This window comes from Pogona vitticeps, chromosome 1 (assembly GCF_051106095.1).
Source record: "Pogona vitticeps strain Pit_001003342236 chromosome 1, PviZW2.1, whole genome shotgun sequence".
In the NCBI taxonomy this organism is placed as follows: Eukaryota; Metazoa; Chordata; class Lepidosauria; order Squamata; family Agamidae; genus Pogona; species Pogona vitticeps.
In genome coordinates, this window is record NC_135783.1 from 41,123,041 (window position 1) to 41,142,180 (window position 19,140).

Sequence of the window (19,140 nt, forward strand, 5' to 3'; positions counted from 1 at the left end):
GGGCCGCAAGTCTAAAAGTCAAATGGAATACAAAACTGCTAGAGAAACAGTAAGAACAAATCTCTGTATGCTCTAATAAATTAAAATTATAGTATTAAATGAACACTGAGGCATAGCTTATTTTAGGACAGGAAGTAATTACCTGGACTACCTATTTTTGTCTTTAGGATTTAAATCTTGAAGGTTATAGCAAGAATATCTTCTAAATCTAATGAAAGAAAGGAAATGAGGTCATCAGCAGCAGTAGATTACTGCTAATTACAGTTTCTTTTTCAATTTTGGGGGGCCATAACTCACATGCAATGATACAAAGTCACACACCTCACAATATTTAAAAAGGAGCTCTTTAATTAGCAGCAATCAGCTGCTAGTGGTGATTTCAATCCTATTATGCCAGCAGAATTCTGCAAGATGATACTGGCCTAGGATTCTTATGTATCAAACATTTTAAAAGATACGAAGAAGGGCAATATTTTGGGGCAAAGTCACAGTTAAACAAGAACCAAATTAGAAAAAGGTATGAGACTGCAGCTCCTCTGACTTGTAATATCCATTAACTAAACAAACAGAAGGAGGGTACTGAAGTTAAATTAAGAACCATTGAATCACTAGGAAAGCAATTTTTTATCCCCACCTCTTCAAAAGAGAATATATTAGTGGTGATGAATGAGATTTTGTATCTGCAGAACAACACTAATTCTTTGCACCACTCTTGAATCACAATCACACAGATAACCAGCACAATCCTATCTATGAATAATGATGTGGTTTATTTTTAGCTTAAGAAATCTGCAGGACATGTTCAACAGTAGTTTATTATGTACTACACAGTTTTATGTGTTGCACTTAGTTGTTCAAGTCCCATACCAAGTATGCATGCATACTTGTGACATGCAATGAAAGAACTGACAAAAATAGAACAAAAATTACCATACCTCCAACTTCATTGTGTACACAGGATAGAATATAATACAGTACTATATACTTCTACAAATTCATTAAAAACTCATGAATAAAAAAATTCATTAAAAAACTTATAGTTTACTGGTTTTAAGTGGGTACAATTAAAAAGCATTATATATCCTCTTGTCCCTCCCTCACTAGATCATGAACAATTATATTACCATGCATACAACACATACAAACTGAGAAGCAGGGGAATGAAGGCAAGTCATAGGTACAGTTATAAAGCAGCAGGTTTCAAACACAGCTCTAATAACAAACTATACATCTGTATATTTCACCTCACTTTTTCATACCACTGATATGGTATGAACATGGACACAGAAGTCAATAACATGAGGTAATAATACAGTAGTCTCTGAACCCAACCCTTGTCTTTCATGAGAAGTTTTCCTCTGGCTGAAACATGAAACCTTCTCCATGATTCAGTAAAAAAGAAAGGTACACTCCCTATTTAGCATCAAGGCACTGCACCAGAGGAAAAAAGATTGATGCATGCCTGGGGAAACCAACAGGACAAAGACAGTCATCTGTGATATGGTGTCAAAGAGAGCAGAGTCTTCCTCCTCATTTCAAGGGAAAAGTAATGTAATCTCCCTAGTTTTACAAAATATCCATGAACTAAGGTATTATTTCCTTTTTTAGGAAAGAAGAGTAAAGTCATCAAAAACCTTCATTACTGCAAAACAGCTTTCCCTTGGGAGCATATCACATTTAAAATAATATCCCACTTTCTCTTGGCCAAGGCATTTTGCTATTTGGAATTCACAACACTGAATTGCATCCTTAGAGAAGTCACACAACAAAGGGCAGTTGAGAGGGTCACATTTTGGGGTGCCCTTTGCACATGCATATCACAGCAAATCCTCTTTTCCAAGGAATCAGAGAAGCTAAGGAACTGGGGGGCAGCATTCTCTAGGTTATTTGTTTCCAAAGACAACATGCCTAATAATTTTCTTGCACATCATCCCTAGGTAGGTCTAGAAACCCTGAGAGAAGTTTAAGCAAAAAACAATCAAACAATGCTACTTTCACTTAACTCTAGTAGCTCAAGTAAGTGGGAATTATAATATTCTAGAAACTTTAGATCCTTAGCCTGCCTCTCAGAAACCCTGATAATGTACAATGCATATCTGAGAGCCAAAGGCACATTTCCTATATTGTTGATAACAAGCTATGCTAAATCAGGAGGAGGAGCTTGTCTCTGAGTTGTATTGTGTCTATAGTAACAAGCAAAGAGAAGACAGTCAGGCTCTGATATAGCAGGAGCAGGGGGAACTGTATCCTACTGGTTGTCAACACTTCCTCATTTTTGAGAAAATTTGTGTGCTACAGAAGTACCTTGGCACAAATCTGTTCACCTGCCAAATCCAGTTTTTTTAACACTTCTAAGCTCAAAGACAGTTACTATGTTAAACAAAGGACTATTGAGCAAGTCATACATATGAACTGTAAAGAAAAAAGTCAGGATCTATTTCATTTTAAATATTTATAGGTTACTTGTGGCAAACTTTGAACAATTAATTTACCATTGGTATTCTGATTTTAGCACAGTTGAGCCAGATAAAACAGTTTAGACTCAAGTCTTGCAACAATCGCAGCCTTACAAAAATGTACATAAATAATGAACAAGGTGTGGCTGCTGATTCACCAAGCTTCATTTTCTGCAGCTCTCTTTTTCGAATCTAGCATAGACAGCTTTTTCAGGATGGTTCTAAAATGAACTGAACTTTACATATTTAATAAAACAGTTATATCCTGTTTGCATATTTTGTTCGCTGTTAATTTATTACTATTACCAAATTACTACCAAAGCAATATAACCTCATTCTGGCCATATAAAAAACATAAACTTGTTTTGGGCATACATATGACACTTAGTTACAATCACCACTGCTCATATTTCTCAATGTGTTTACGAAAAGTAGTATTCTCTTTATCGTTTTCAGGTACACAGTTAATCTAGTTAAAGGGCAAGAAATTCCATTGGCCATATTTTTCCTTGCTTTAGCAAGGCCACAGAAACTACTTTGAATTGATTTTGATGGGTTTAATAAGACACTGTCTTATTTCCAATATTATTGTTTTGACGATTTCATGTTGCATATTATCTGTTTTCAGCAGAAAGCTGATGTAACTATCTTAACAAAATAAAACAAATGGTCCATAACACTATTGTGGGTTTATGACTATTAAAGTATAACTGCATAAACCAGAGTGGCAAATTGCCACTAACAAAATGCCACATTGCATATGCAACAAGGAATGTGAGCAGTAACTTGTTAATTGTTAATTCACCACTCATAATGTATGCAATTACACTTTCTTCCTGTTGTTATGTGCTGTCATGTTGCCTCTGACTTCTGGTAATCCTATGAATGGCAGACCTCCAAAAATGTCCTATTATAAACAGCTCTGCTCACTTCTTCCAAACTCAAGCCTGTCATTTCATTCAACTCTTCTCCTCCACCATATTTCAAATGAAGTTTTTCACTTTATCATCTTGGAACTGCAGAGCTGGAAGGAACCCTATGGATCATCAAGTCCAGCCCATGCCAAGGGGACATAGTGGGGAATCAAATTTACAACTACTGGCTCCACAGCTAGATACCTTACACCACTGAGCTATCCAGCAGTTCATTCCTGCTTGTTTTCTTAACACTGCAGTTTTCACATCTCTACACTAATCAGTAACACAATGGTGTGCTCAATATCCAGGGGTATATCCTTACACTTCAGGATCATTTCTAGCTCATGCACTGCTCTCCTACTGAATTTCAGTCCCCTTCTGATTTTTTGTTACAGACTCCATTTAGGCTGATGGTTGAAATAAGGTATACAAAATATTTAAAATTTTGATTTCCTCATTGTCAACATTAATTTAGTTCTTTAATCATGTTTTTGTCTTCTTAGTGTTCAATAACAATGCTGCTTTGGCACTTCTTTCATTTTCATCCGAAACCATTCCAAGTCATTGCTGCTGTCTGCCAGTAAGGTGGTGTTATCTGCACCTCAGATTATTGATGTTTCTTCCACCAATTTTTACTTGTCATTCATCTAAACCAGCTTTCCAGATATGTTCTGTGCAGAGACTGAACAGTTAGGGAATAAAACACACTTTTGTCTAATGTCTTTGCTAATGAAAACCAGCGTAGTTTTTCATATTCTGTCCTAACAGTAGCTTCTTACTCACAACACAGGTTATACATCAGGATGATCAACTGCTGAGGCACACCCATTTCTTTTAATCACTGGGCATGTTTAGCCTTGAAAAAAGAAGATTTAAGGGAGATAATATAGGACTTTTCGAATCTTGAAAGATCATCATACAGAGTAGAGGCAGGATCTGTTCTCAATCATTCAGGAGTGGACACACAATAATAGGAAGCCAGATTTCAGCTGAATATCAGGAAAAACCATTTAACTGTTAGAGCAATACAACAATGGAACCAATTATCTCAGGAGGTGGTGAATAACACTGGAGACATTCAAGAGAAAATTAGGCAATCAGCTGTCAGATATACTGTGATCTGTATTCCTGCATTGCGCAGGGGTTTGGACTCAAATAGCTTTATAGGCTCCTTCCAACTATATTATTCTATGATTCCATGAATTCATACCCTCCTATGATCCACACAATTTTTTTTGCTAAAGTCTATAAAACACAGACTGATCACTTGAAATTCTTTGGTACATTCCAGTACTCAATGTATCTTTGCAATATGATTTCTAGTGTTTCTTCCTTTTCCAAATCCATCTTGAACTTCTGCCATTTTTGTATCACCTGTGCCCATAAAAGTTCCAACATCTTGAACATTATTTGCATGCATAAAAAAATCAATGCAACAGTATATAATTACTGCACTATTTGACTTCTCATTTCTTAGCAACTAGAATGCACACTGAATGTTTCCAGTCTGTAAGCTATTGTTTTGTTTTCCATATTTGTTGTCATACTCTTGTTAAGATTTTGCCAGATTTAATGCCTGCAGCTTGGAATAATTATACAGTGGTGCCTCGCACAGCGAGGTTAATCCGTTCCGGATTAACCCTCGCTGTGTGAAACATCGCTGTACAGAAAGAAAAAAGCCATTGGAATGCATTAAACTTAGTTTAATGCGTTCCAATCGGCTGACTTACTCACCGTACAGCGATGTCCCTCTATGGCCGGCAGCCATTTTCGCGCCCTACCCTCGCTGAACGAGGGTGCAAAAATGGCTGCGATCAGCTGTCCAGCAGGTCCAAAATGGCCACCAGAACAGCCAAAATGGCCGGCCGCAGCGTTTTCGCGCCCTTGGTAAGCGAGGGGAGGGCTCAAAAACGCTGCGTGCAGCCATTTCGGCTGTTCCGGCAGCGTTTTCGCGCCCTCGCCTTGCTTACCAAAGGAGCGAAAATGCTGCGCCCAGCCCTTTCGGCTGTTCCGGCGGTCATTTTGAGGCCGCGGAACAGTTCATCGGCGGGTCGCAAAGCGAAGGTCGGTAAGCGAACCGCTTACCGACCTTCGCTCTGCGATTTTCGCCCATTGGGGGCATCGCTCTGCGATCGCATTAGCGATCGCAAAAGCGTCACCGTAGAGTGAATTCATCGCTCTACGGGGCGCTCGTTCTGCGAGGCACCACTGTACTTATCAGTATAAATTTCCAAGATGCCAGCCACAGCCTTAAATTGACACAAGAGTGCCTAACCTGAATTAATACAGCCAGGGTATCATTCTGCTATCAGAGAGAACTCTGGTATCCCAATATATCTATAAAGATTCTCAGTCATCCAGGTGAGGTTATCTGGAAGTAGTGTCATGGCAACTGGACTTATTAGGTTGAAACATTTCGCTACTCATCCAAGTAGCTTCTTCAGTCTGAGGAGAATTGGTAGGAGATTCCCGATACATTATTCACTTCCCCCGGTCTAAATACTGTACGCTTGTTAGATGGACAAAGGACTGGGGGTGAGTGAAAATCCCACTTCTGCAGTCCTTTCCACCCACCGCCATGAGTAATTAACAGTGATTTTTCTGGTGGGTGTGGCCCTAATCTTTCTGGGGATGGATTAAAGGGCAGCATAATAAACAGGAGACAGACTGTATCTAAGACTTCCACCCCGTTGGGTGAGGGATTTTCTATATACACATGTATGGCCTCCCTGATCCCTCTCTCAAACCACCTATCGTCTCGGTCCAAAATGAGTACATCTGGGTCATCAACTGAGTGTCCTTTGTCCTTCAAATAAAGGAACACTGCTGATTGTAGTTCTGAGCCATTGTCCCTCCCGTGCTGGGCCATTCTCCTGCTTAGTGGATGCTTGGTTTCTCCAATGTAGAGCTCTGAACACTCCTCTTTGTATTGGACCGCATATACTATATTGCTCCTGTTGTGTTTTCGTGTCTGGTCTTTTGGGTAGACACGTCTCTGCCTTACTGTGTTTGGTGCACGGGTATGTAGTGTTCAACAAAATACATTTGGTAACCCAAATGTATCCATGCAATCACTGATCTTGCACAGATTCCTAGAAGCCTTATGGGGAGATAACAAAATACTTCAACTCAATACTGAGATTTTATTTTGCACCTTGACATGGCTAGTCTTCAAAAATGGCAACATAAATAAAAAAGCAAGTCCCGGTGTATAATAAAAGCAAGACAAACATCAATTTCATATGTGCCAGGAACATAAAGAATGCCAAATACAAACACTTCCTAACATGCTTCCACAGAAATCTCTGTCCAGATCTGGACACAAGCTTTTTGCATGAAAAGACATGAAAAATATCCCTCAAAAATGTAAAGCAGGAGTAGCATGCCAGAGGTAATGATGAATTAAATACATAAAAATAGGTCCTATGCCTCTGTAAGCATTGCATTGTAATATTTACATTACAAAGGTTCTGTATACTTCATATACATTATAATCACAAGAAACCTTACAAGAATTATGGCCAAAATCTTGCTGCTTAGCATAGGACATCATACTAGTGGAAGCTGACTCAATTAATGGGGAGTTGGCAAATCAACTCCTCCATATGTTCCACTGACTCAAATGGGTCTACTCTAATTGTGACTTAGTTTTGCATTGTAAACCAAGAGTAAGCCCATTTGAATCAATTCAATACATTAATGGATGTTAATGGATTCATATTGTTTTGTATTTTTTTTTCTGTTGTTAGCCGCTCAGAGTGGTATAACTATACTAGATGGGCGGGATATAAATCAAATAAATCAAATAAATAATAATCAATAGACTACCTATTAATTCACTGGGTCTACTCTACTGCAGTTTACTACACTAAGCAATAGAATTTTGGACTATAATCTAATGACTGACATCTTGTTGCTTAGTGTAGCTAATTTACAACTAAAGTAGGCCCATTTACTCAAAGAAACATATACAGTGGTGCCTCACAAGACGAATGCCTTGTGGGACGAAAAACCTGCAAGATTGTTTTTTGCGATCACTATAGTGCCTTGCAAGACGGTTTCTTCTATTACCATGCTTTGCAAGACTTTTTTTAATGACTGATCCCTCACAAGACGAATAAATTTCATTCGTCTTGCGAGGTTCCCATAGGGAACCTCTCAAGATGATTTTTTCGCAAGACAGCACTTCTCGTGAAACGAATTACATTCGTCTTGCAAGGCACTACTGTACAGGCATGGATTCATCACATCCCCACTGATTCAATGGGCTTACTCTAGTTGCAAACTTAGAAGTTTAAGCAACAGAATCAGTCAATGCTGGACCAATAACATAGAGGGTCTGAAACAAAGAAGTAGTGGTTTGTCCAAGTGCTACAATGTGAGTTTAGGAGTTAAGAGTTGCTGGGTAACTCAGTGGTTTAGACATTTGGCTGCGGAGCCAGAGGTTGGGAGCTCAATTCCCGACTGTGCCTCCTTGACAAGAGTTGGTTGTTTTTACTATTAAACATGGGGTATTTGTATTTGTATCCCCAGGGATACGAATACCTGTAACACAGGTGTCTGGGAAGTCCAGTTCTTCCCCTTAAACCAGCAGATCCAATTACTGGTTGCAGTGTGGCACACACAGCCAGCATCGTTCCCATCATGCTAATCGCCAAAGTAGCCTAGCCAATGCTTCCCCGTACAGCCAACCACTCTGTCAAGGAGATAGGATGACTAATCTTCCCATTCATCTGTTCAGTAGTCACCAGGGAGGTGGGGAAGTGCCAGCGGGGCTACTTCCATGATTGGTGTGATGAGATGGATACTGGCTGTGTGCACTATGCAGTGACCTGCCAGTTTGGGGGAGAAGGACTGCACTTCCCAGGCACCTCCCCCAGGGACACGAATATGAATATGCCATGTCTAATCATCATCATCATCATCATCCATAGGGTCCTTTCCAGTTCTGCAGTTTTAAGATAATGATGAAGAAGTTACAATTGGGGACTATATAGTTCACAGTTTGGTGTGAACTGCTACTCCACAAATTCTATTCTAAATTAGGTTGGATTTTTTTTTAAAAAAAATTGATATTATGCTGAAGCCAACTAAGAATTCTTAAAATTCAAACCAGAACTACTCTGAAAATTTTCTACGCAAGTTTTTATAGCTTAGAATCCATCACCTGTTTTCACTTGTTGCAATCAGTTAATTCACAAAAGATGATGCTTGTTTTTATATTCAATTCAGATATTTATAATAATCCTGGTTGCAGATATTACAATTTATGAACTGCATACTGCTAAGTATATATCTTTTTAATTGAATCAATTGAATATAACTTTTTAAGTTAAGAAGTCTCACACAACAGCAAGAAGAAACACTCATGAAAACTGACTGAAAACAGTTATAGCAAACTTGTCAAATGTGTCTGTTTTCAGTCACTTCAACTAGTGTATTAACTGCAACATTTTAGTAATAAGGAAATTGCTTTAACAGCAAATATATCCGCCTCATATTTCAACAAATTAATCACTGTTACAGTTTTCCAAATCCAGCACTATTATTAATTTGCATCACAATGTTCCCACCCATCTGCTGATTCAAAATCTTGAAATGGATCTCAGAAAATCAGATACGTTTTAAAGATTGATATGGTATACACAAGACACTTTTAACCTATATATATTATATGATATATATAAACATGCACTTTTTGTATATATTCTTAAACAGTGTGACTGATCACACTAAATGTCAAAGAAAGAATCCCGCTCAAGGAGTTTGTGCATGAACTATTGAGCTGGCATCCCCTTCTTTCCTTTCCAGAAATAAACCAAACCACACCTCCACTGTATAGCAATAAGATATTCAGTTTCAAGTATGGTAGCCAGTTCCAAACTTAAGCAGTCTAGCCATATTGCAGCATCCTGAGGAAGAATCTTGTTCTACTCATGCTACAGAGTAACAAGATTTACAGAGCCTGCACAAGGAAATACTGTACCTAAAATACAAATGGAAACGCCTCTGGGTTTCAGCATGACAATCTCAGCTTACACAATGGAAACTGGGCAGAGCTATCTAGCAGAGTGTTATACTTTGTTTTCTACCCTACATGTCTCAGATGTTCAACTAAGTGTGGGACGCATGGTCCTCTCTTGCTGTTTAACCCCAAGCTCTGTTAGTCAGTGGCATGTTGCCTCTAAATAAGTAGGTTACATCAACTAATGATGAACTGATTCTTCAGGTATTTATCCTGTTCTCTTCTACAGACATTGCAGCTAGGGTCATTATGACATATTATGCCCATAACCTCTATCAATTAGTTATAGATTGTGTGAATTACCTCAGTTTATCTTGCCAGAATCTACTGCCATGCAATTTGATGAGAAGAAGGAATTCTACAGGAACTTCTGTAGTTTCCCCCTACACTGTGTACGATTTTAAGTTTATCACCACTCTTCCATTTTGCCTTTTGCACCAAAATGTTATGAGCTTTTGTTTTAAAAAGTGTTATGAAAGTGTCTCATCTTAATAGGAGCAATGAACACCTATGATAGGTTTTTAAGTAGAGCCTCTTAAAATGTTAACACAATGTGTGGGTGATACAGTGCTGGCCCCACCCCAATGCTGAACAGATCATGTGCAGAATACAAAAATGCTGCCTCTGCACAGGACACTATTATGTCAGCTATGTGTATAATGTTCTCATGTACAGACTGCCATGAAAGACAAAGGTGATTGATTAGAAGTAATATTAATGGCCATATTATGTTCTCTCTAATGCTATCATGCTTCTAATGTTAGCATTTAACACAGACTCTGAACTTATTTATCAAAACTAAGCTGGAAGCTTTTATTCAGTTGAATAGTCTTCTATGTTTTGTTTTTCACTAAATGTTGAAATGAAAAAAATTGAACAATTTTTATAAATATTGACATTTCATAACTATTTAAAAAAATCCAGAAAAATAGAACAAAGCAATTAGTGTGGGATTTATACCTTCAGTTAGCAGTAATAACTCATGTTTAAAGCAGATGAGGAAAACCCATGGATTTCACATCTAAATACTCTTCAACAGTTGTAAATAAAAAAAAGTACATATCATTATTATAGTAAAGTAAGAGGTTAAAGCATAAAGAAAAAAAAATCTACTCCATACCAAAATGAGAAATCCTCATACTCCACTGGATGGAGACACATTTTCTTTAGCCGCCAAAGCAGGCAAAGGGGAGGGGGGAAGAGAGAGGTTAAACTACACATCATTATGGTTAAAATAATGATGTATGTGAAAGCAACCAATTCTGAGCATTACTCCAGCAAAACCTGTAGTTTGCAAATCAAATGTTGTTACAGTAGAGAAATCCGATGGGAATAACAGTGTATGCTAGAGAATGACAGCGACTAACCCTGATCCGGGCCCAAGGTGAGATGGAGAGTGAGAGAGCCGAGGAGAGAGAAAAGGAACCTCCTACTCCTACCTACGCTTTTCTACCTCACCCGTCGTTGTAGTAAAGGGGGAGAGAAGGGGTAGTGGAAGAGAGTACGGAGCGCTCAAAGGAGAGCTAACTGTATTTCTCGCGAGGGCTTTTTTTTTCTTTATATGTTTCCAAGCAGTACAACAGCGGGTTAAGAGAGATGAAGCCTGACCAAGTTTGGAAGCCAAGATTATTAGTACCACTCCATCTACACCCACATCAGAACAAGGATAACAAATGCTCACGTGAGCTTGCATTTCAGTCCAGTATACTAGCCATCCCGGAGGGAGGAAACTGTCTTTATGGCACAAAATATGCAAAGCAAAACCAAAACCAAACCAAAAATATATAAAAATAAACCCCCCCAAAACGGGTCTCCCTCTTAGACCGCACCCTGAAGGCACATCCCCTTCTCTGCACGGCTCGCCCAACGTTCCCCGCCGCCCATCGTTTACCAGAAGCTCCCTCCTCAATAAACTGGGCAGGGACCGTCTGGCGGGACCTGTGAAGGGAAAACTATCGGGCGGTGGGGAAGGGAACGGAAGGAAGAACTTGCGTAAAGCGCGGCAAATAAACGACCCCTGGCCTTCCCGACTCAGGCACCCGTGCTCTGCCTCCGTCCCGGCTTCTGAGGTGCCCGGTACGCACTCACCTTCCAGCAGCCTGGTGATAAGACTATCCACGTTCAGTTCCCCGTCCGCCATTTTGTAGCCAATGCACTCAGTCCCGGGCGGGGACAGGGAGAGGGCGCTTCACCGAGGAAGAGGAGAAGGAGGCGGCGACGACGGCACGAAGAGCAACAGCCCCCCCTTGAAAAACCCTCCTGCCAGCGGCGTCGAGTCCCTCGAGCGCGGCACCCGAAAGCGCCCAGCCCAGGGGGGGGGGTCTCCCTCTCTTCCTTTCCCGGCTCCGCAACCCAGAAAAAGAAAAGAAACCGTCAACCCGCCTTCTATTCCCCCCTCCCGCTTGCCTGCCTGCCTTCGTGCCTTAGGCCTTGCCGCGCATGCGCTCTAACTTCGTTTCCACACTCCTTCCCCCTGCCCTTCTTCGCCGCTGTTGCTTTTACTTCAACAACTGCGCGGGAGTATCGAGTTCGGCTTGAAGAAGGTGGAGCAGCTGTCGCTTGTGCAGGGATTGCGCAAGCGCGGCGGAGCTTAAGACTCAGTGCGCTCTCAGAGTTTCACGTGATTGCGCACGCGCTGGAGTTCGCGTGCTTTTGTTCTCATTTCCAGTGTGTGTGTATCTTGGTAACGGGAGGTTTGGGGCCTGGTGTTGTTAATGTGCAGAGCCCGGTTGGGCTTATTGAGCCCATCCTACGGTTTTCCCTGCTTCCGCTTTCGAGCATTTGCTGTCAAACGCACATTTATTGTAGAGGAAAGGAAATAATCCCTCTAAACTACAAGAGCCTTCTTTGCATTTCCACAGACTCTTGTCGCATCTTACCAAACAAAAATACCTGTCTTGCACGCCAACTAGAAGCCTTTTACTGTATAACGTCTTGTCTGATAAAAATGCCAAGTTTTCTAAAGATGGCTTATATTTTTGTGTTCTTTCTGTTGGTCTAAAGCAGAGGTCTCCAAACTATAGCCGGGCGGGCCACAGCCAGCCTGCCTTGCCTTTTTATCCACCTGGTCCAGACTAGGATCTTACCCCCTCCCCCCCTCCTCACCTTCCCTAACAGCACCTGGCAACAGGATTGGTCTCATGCTCCTCCCCTGCCCTAATGCGTTCTACCCGGGAAACATAGAAGCTCCTGCCCTTTCCCAGGCAAAACCATCAAATCTGCAGCGGGAGAGGGGGAGTGTTGTGCCTTGGTGGGGCTGCCACTCAGATGTGTACCAAGGCAGGTGGGAGTAGATGGAGAAGGAAAGGCTGCCACCGTTGACCCTTCCCTGTGATTTGCCCCAGGGGCCCGACAGGCTTCGAAGCCCCTCCTGATTCCTCTGCTTCCCCTTCTTTCCCTTCCTCCAGGGCAATGGGCGTTCCCACTCCACTTGCCCTCACTCCCAGAATCAGTGCACATCTTGTCCCTTTGCGCTCTCTTCGCATCCATCTGCCCCATGCCACAGCCTTTATGCGTCTCCTTCTGGGCAGAAGGGGGTGAACCCAGCTCCCCTCATGCCTCGGAGAAAGGCCCTGTACTGACCATCTTGTGGGCAGCCTGCCATCTTTTCCCCGACTGCTTGGGAGCATGACTTGGCTGCTCTGCCAGCAAGCAGGCGATGGGCAGGAGGATAACATAAGAGCCCTGCTGGATCAGGCCAAGGGCCCATCTAGTTCAGCTTCCTATATCTCCCCGTGGCCCCACCCAATGTCTCTGGGAGCATACAAGACAACTAGATACCATGTTTTCCCCAAAATAAGACAGGGTCTTATATTAATTTTTGCTCCAAAAAGTGCATTAGGGCTTATTTTCAGGGGAAGTTTTATTTATTTTTTCATGTACAACAATTTACATTTATTCAAATACAGTCATCTTCTACTGGTTGCAGCATAATAGTGGAAGGTGGAGCCTTCACTTAACTGGGTTTTTTTTGGGGGGGGGTAGGGCTTATATTACGAGCATCCTGAAAAATCATACTAGGGCTTATTTTCAGGTTAGGTTTTATTTTCAGGAAAACAGGGTACCTGTTTCCTGATATCCCTCCCCTGCATCTGGCATTTTGAGGTACCTTCCTTTTAAGCCTGGAGATTATATATCCCAAACATGGCTTGTAACTTGCAATGAACTTTTCCTCCAGAAATCTGTCCAATCCCCTTTCAAAGGAATCTAGGCCAGATGCCATCAGCACATCTTGTGTCAAGGAGTTCCACAGACTAACAACATGCTGGGTAAAGAGGGGGAACAGGTGACTTCAGGCAGTGGAAGTGGCTCCTCGCACCAGCCACCCCCACGGCACCTTCTGATTGTCACTGGGCCGCAAGCCAATGGGCAACATCACCTGGAGGATGGCTTCCAATCAGAAGGCAAGTAGGAAAATCGGAGGGCTGGAGCACTGGGTGAGGAGGAGGTCAAGTCACTGGGAAGTCGGTGACTCTGTAACGACCACCCTTCAGATTGTGCGGGACATTTTTTCCTTTCTGTTCCATCTTGCGGGCAGCCTGCCATCTTTTCCTCCAGAAATCTGTCCAATCCCCTTTCACACTCTTTTCCCATGTCCACCTGAGTATAAATGTCCTGCTCCTGAGATTGTGTTCTGTGCATGGGCCACAGCTGAGGAAAGTTTATGTCAGATAAAAATGGCTAGGCTCAAAGCTAGGTACCACAAGAACCTAAATTGTTTTTGCTGAAACAGACTACCACTACCTCTGCCATTACTTCCACCAGGGATATTTTGGTCTGCATGAATCTATTGAATTATGTGAAGTCCAACTATTGAGTAAGTTTATCTGATGAACATCTTCAGTCCATTCTAATAATTGGCTTCTCAAACTTGAAACCTCAGTTCAGCAATATTTTGAAATTAAACAAGAAGTTCTATCATTCCCATTAATATTGTAGTATACAAGTACAAGTTTGTTGATCCAAATAAAACTTACTCATCCATTATAAAACTTCAGCCCTTGAAAATGAGTAAAATATATGATGTGGCCCTCATACTGAAAAGTTTGGATACCCCTGGCCTAAAAGATATTACCGCAATACTGAGAATATTCACAGATATTCCCAAATACATGTTTTAGTTTTTTTCTCTCCTCTTTTGATCACTTCTGGTGTCTGCTTAGTTTTACCTCTCATTTCTTACTAATCATCCAAGCTGTTATTACAAGATGGAGAAAAATCACTGAGGATAAAATATGTCTTTTTTTCTTCTGGTTTCTGTTAAGTACAAATATTTAGAAGACTGCTTTTTTCAGAGGAACTCCTGTTCTTTAAAATCCTATGTCCTTTCAAATGAAATAGAAGCTTTTTTATTTTTTTAAAAAATAGTTTCCAATTACAAAGGAAAGATATACTCTGTACATGTCTTGAGATGCTTTCATTACAGATACCGTGAAAGAAAATATAATGGTAGTGTAAAATCTCTGTAGAGGCATACAGATGCTTAACTCAAAATTTCAGCAGTTTGGAACTCAATAGTAAGTAGCTAATTTGTAAATTTAATGGTCAGGTTAATAATAGCTTTTGGATAGCTTGGGATTTGTGTATCTGGCTGTAGAGCCAAAGGTTGCAAGTTCAGTTCACTGTGCATTCCAGAAGAGCCAGTCTGTGTGGCCTCGGGCAAGCTGCACAATCCCAGGTTGCCCCCTGAAGAAGGGAATGGTAAGCCATTTCTGAGCACACTTTACCTAGGAAAGCCCTGAAAATGGTCACCATAAGTCCGAACTGTCTTGATAGCATATCATCATCATCTTAGAACTACAGACCTGGAAGGGACCCTATGGGTCATCATACTCTTTTTTTTAAAATTCAAGATTCCCTAGAAGCCATTCTATCCCTCTAAAGCCTTTCCTCCTATTCTCAAGAACTGGTTGCTGTGACTGTTGTTCACTGGGGGAATAATATCTTACACATAAGCCAAAAGCTTGTTCTGTAGCAATGTCATTGGGAGGGAAATGGCATAAATCACAGAGGCTAATTGGTGATAATTAACAAGTCCCTATTTGGATTGTTGGTCATAGGTCAAGCCAACTGACTAGTTACATTTTTCTCTAATGTGGAAAGGCAAGGATTATAAGACATCTCTTTTCAGTTTTTTAAAAAAGGGATGGCAGCAATCCTTTCAAAATAGATTATAATTCTTAGAAGCTTGGTGTGGTTAAAAAGCACACTTTGTAGGAACTGTAGAGTGGGACAGTAGAATGAAGGAATCTTGCAATTTTGATAACCAATTCCTAATTACACTCAGAGTATGAAATAAAAGAAGTGCTGAATGATTAGAACAGGTGATAAGGGATTCAGAACATCTGGATTTTGCTAATAGGTTTGTTATTTGAGTAGTTTGTTGACACTGCAGATCAGCTTGGCTTACTTTTAGGAGAACATATATGTCCAATGCAGAAATGAATTCCTCTCTGCATTGGACGAGTAGTCCAGATAGGCAGGGTATAAATCAAATAAATAAATAATATAATAAATAAATATTCTCTTAGATTAGGTTAGGCATCCTTCAGTCTCGAGAGACTATGGTAACGTGCTCTGAATAGAGGACTTGAAACAGCATCTAGTGTGGCTGAGAAGGCCATTTTGAGAGTGACAGTCCCTTCCACACTGAAGACAAATACAATCTGTCCCCTAGCCAGCTCCCTGATTTTGCTGGTTTCGGGACTGCCTCTTTGCCTTGGCCTGCTGGACAAGGGTCTTTTCAAAATGATGCACCGCTTGCCTCCATGCTTAACGCTAAGATGTCAAGGTTTCCCATCTATTGAGGTCCATTTCTAAGGCCTTCAGATCTTGCCTGCAGATATCCTTGTATCACAGCTGTGGTCTCCCTCTGGGGCACATTCCCTGCACTAATTCTCCATACAGGAGATCTTTTGGAATCCGACCATCAGCCATTCTCACGACATGCCCAAGCCAACGTAGATGCTGCTGTTTCAGTAATGTATACATACATGCTAAAATTCCAGCTCATTCTAGGACTACTCTATTTGGAACTTTATCCTGCCAGGTGATACCAAAAATGTGTTGGAGACAATGCATATGGAATGTGTTTCGGCTTCCTCTCCTGCTGTGCACAAAGGGTCCAGGACTCACTACAATACAGGAGTGTCCTCAGGACACAGGCTCTATAGACCTGGATCTTGGTATATGCCATCAGCTTCTTATTGAGCCATACTCTCTTTGTGAGTCTAGAGAACATGGTAGCTGCTTTGCCAGTGTGTTTATCCAGCTTGACATCTAGGGAGAGGGTGTCAGAGATTGTTGAGCCAAGGCACACAAAGTCATGAAGAACCTCCAATTCTTGCATGGATATGGCAATAGAGAGAGAGGTGAGTCCACGCCCTGGCCCATGAATTATGTTTTCTCCAGGCTGATTGTTAATCCAAAGTCTTGGCAGGCCTTGCTAAAGCAATTCATGAGTTATTGGAGGTCTTCAGCAGAATGGGCAACAACAGCTGCATCATCAGCGAAGAGGAAGTCCCACATGTATTTCAACTGGACTTTGGTGTTTGCTCTCAATCTAGAGAGATTAAAGAGCTTTCCATCTGATCTAGTCCAGAGATAGATGCCTTGTGTTGCAGTTCAAAAGGCATGCTTCAGCATAACAGCAAAAAAGATCCCAAACAGGGTCGGTGCAAGGACATAGCCCTGTTACACTACGCTTCAGATGTCAAAGGGATTTGATGTTGAGCCATCAAGAACTACAGTACCCTTCATTTCCTCGTGAAAGGACCTGATGATGTTAAGGAGTCGAGGTGGACATCCAGTCTTGGGAAGTATTTTAAAAAGGCCTTCCCTGCTAACCAAATCAAAGTCCTTCATAAGATCTATGAAGGCCACAAAGAATGACTGTCGTTGTTCCCTACATTTCTCCTGCAACAATGTTATTATATTCTCCTAAGGCTTCACAAAGTAAGCCTGTCCTCAGGTTAAGCCTGTTGAACAAGGCTAGATTTTTCCCAAGAATGCAAGCTGTAGCTAGGTGAAACAGTATGAGTTGTGTGATTAGATTAGATCTCCACCCTTTTTCCTTCTTATACTGTAAAGAGGAAAATGCAGAGTATGTGGGCTTCAGTGCAGGTGAAGGGTTTTTTATGCAGTGTGTTCCTCATTTTCCTACTTCCTGCATCTCAAGCTATTTCCACTGTGAGGGAAAGCACCACAATTATCATGTTCATAATTTAGTTCAAGCTAAAACTTCCAACTTACTTTTCCTTTGATCAGTGTAGTCACTTGGCATTTTGTTTTATTACACAAGTTTGTCCCTGCCCCTCCCTATGCTAGTAGGGGACAAAGTTACACTGATGGAAAATGTTTTTGTACCACAAAAAAAAAATTAATAATTTCACTAAGCATAGTGCTGCTTGCATTATGCTTAGTGGATAGGAGTGAAACTGAGCAATCACCGTGAACTACAGCTGGTGTGTATAACAGTTGTTATTCTCTGTTTCTGCCTGTAGAAACTTATTGTATGGAAGTAAGAACATGACTATAATTAACACTGCTAAAAAGTTACTTTGTACAACTGGCTAAGTCTCACAACAAAATAGAAAGAAAATACAGTTAATACTTGTCATTTCAGAAGAGTCTGGCACCTGTCCCTTAGGACTCCTGACATGAACATCTGTTTGGAATCCTAACATAATCTCTTACAAGGGCTGTAACAAGACAACTCCACATATGTATATCAAGGAGATGGAACGCCCACATCTGTCAGCTGCCTCTTTCTCACTCCTTGTGGTAAGCAGACCTTTTGAAACACCCCAACTGTATCTATCTGTTCCATGTAGCTTAGGGGAAATCATGTAATGGCTTTAAAATTGTCCATCATTCCACAGGCTGTAGAGGTGCCTTTCACAGAGGGAGTACGGTACTGGGCAAGAATAGAGAGTGCATAATGGGACTGTACGACCTGCAGTAAATCTGTAATAAATTCCCACTATAATCAGTAAAGGCAATAGGAACCACAAAAGTTTGTAATGGTAAATGCAGAATAGTCCACTCTGCTGCTTGTCACAACGAGCCAAACATTGGCTCATTCTTAGCAGGATCAAAGCTGGAGCACATGGAGCAAATAAAGAGAAGCTGCAATACAGGCAGGAGTTGCTTATGTGTACTGTTCTGATTATCACATGTGATGGGCTGAGACCAAGAGGCTACAACGAATCCATTATGAATCTGCCTTCTTACTATTCCTCTGCAGTTAGGATGACAGAAGATCACCAGGGATGATCTAGGCTTAACTGCTGGAGTTGCTATACTGGCTTTTGTTTCTTGTAGTATTACATATTGTAGTAGAGAAGAAGAATTTCATCAAAATTATGCTATAATTTAGCAAGATAATTGTTCCATCAATGATGTTCTTCTGTATTTTTGTAATGGTGACACCAAGTTTCAGCACCCATAGTGATTGTGCCTCTTGTTACTCCTGTAAATATAAATATAGGAGTATGCTTTTTCATTAAAGAGTCATCTCTTGGCCCATACTCAAATTACTGTGAAACTTTTGTACCCTGTTTTGACCTGGAAAGCATCTGAATTGTGAAGATTCAGATTTGAAATAGTTCACTTGTTCAAAATGAGTGCTGAAAGGTTAGTTCGCATGTGTGAGCCTAGCTTAGTCACATGAAAAAGAGAACAGGGATCTTGTGCTTTTACCATGTAAAAATATCCTTTAAAAGGAATTTTAGCGGCTGTGACT

The 19,140-nt window shown here is 41.0% G+C and overlaps 1 protein-coding gene across 1 annotated transcript in view; it reads right to left on the bottom strand.

Annotated features, from left to right (window-relative positions):
* PPP1CB (protein phosphatase 1 catalytic subunit beta) overlaps positions 1–11,895 on the bottom strand; it is a 34,862-nt gene extending 22,967 nt beyond the window's left edge. Inside the window, exon 1 of the mRNA XM_020793104.3 lies at positions 11,487–11,895. Coding sequence (XP_020648763.1) covers positions 11,487–11,538 — 52 coding nt within the window. The 5' untranslated portion in view covers positions 11,539–11,895. The remainder of the gene's footprint in view (positions 1–11,486) is intronic.
* Positions 11,896–19,140: the final 7,245 nt, after the last annotated feature.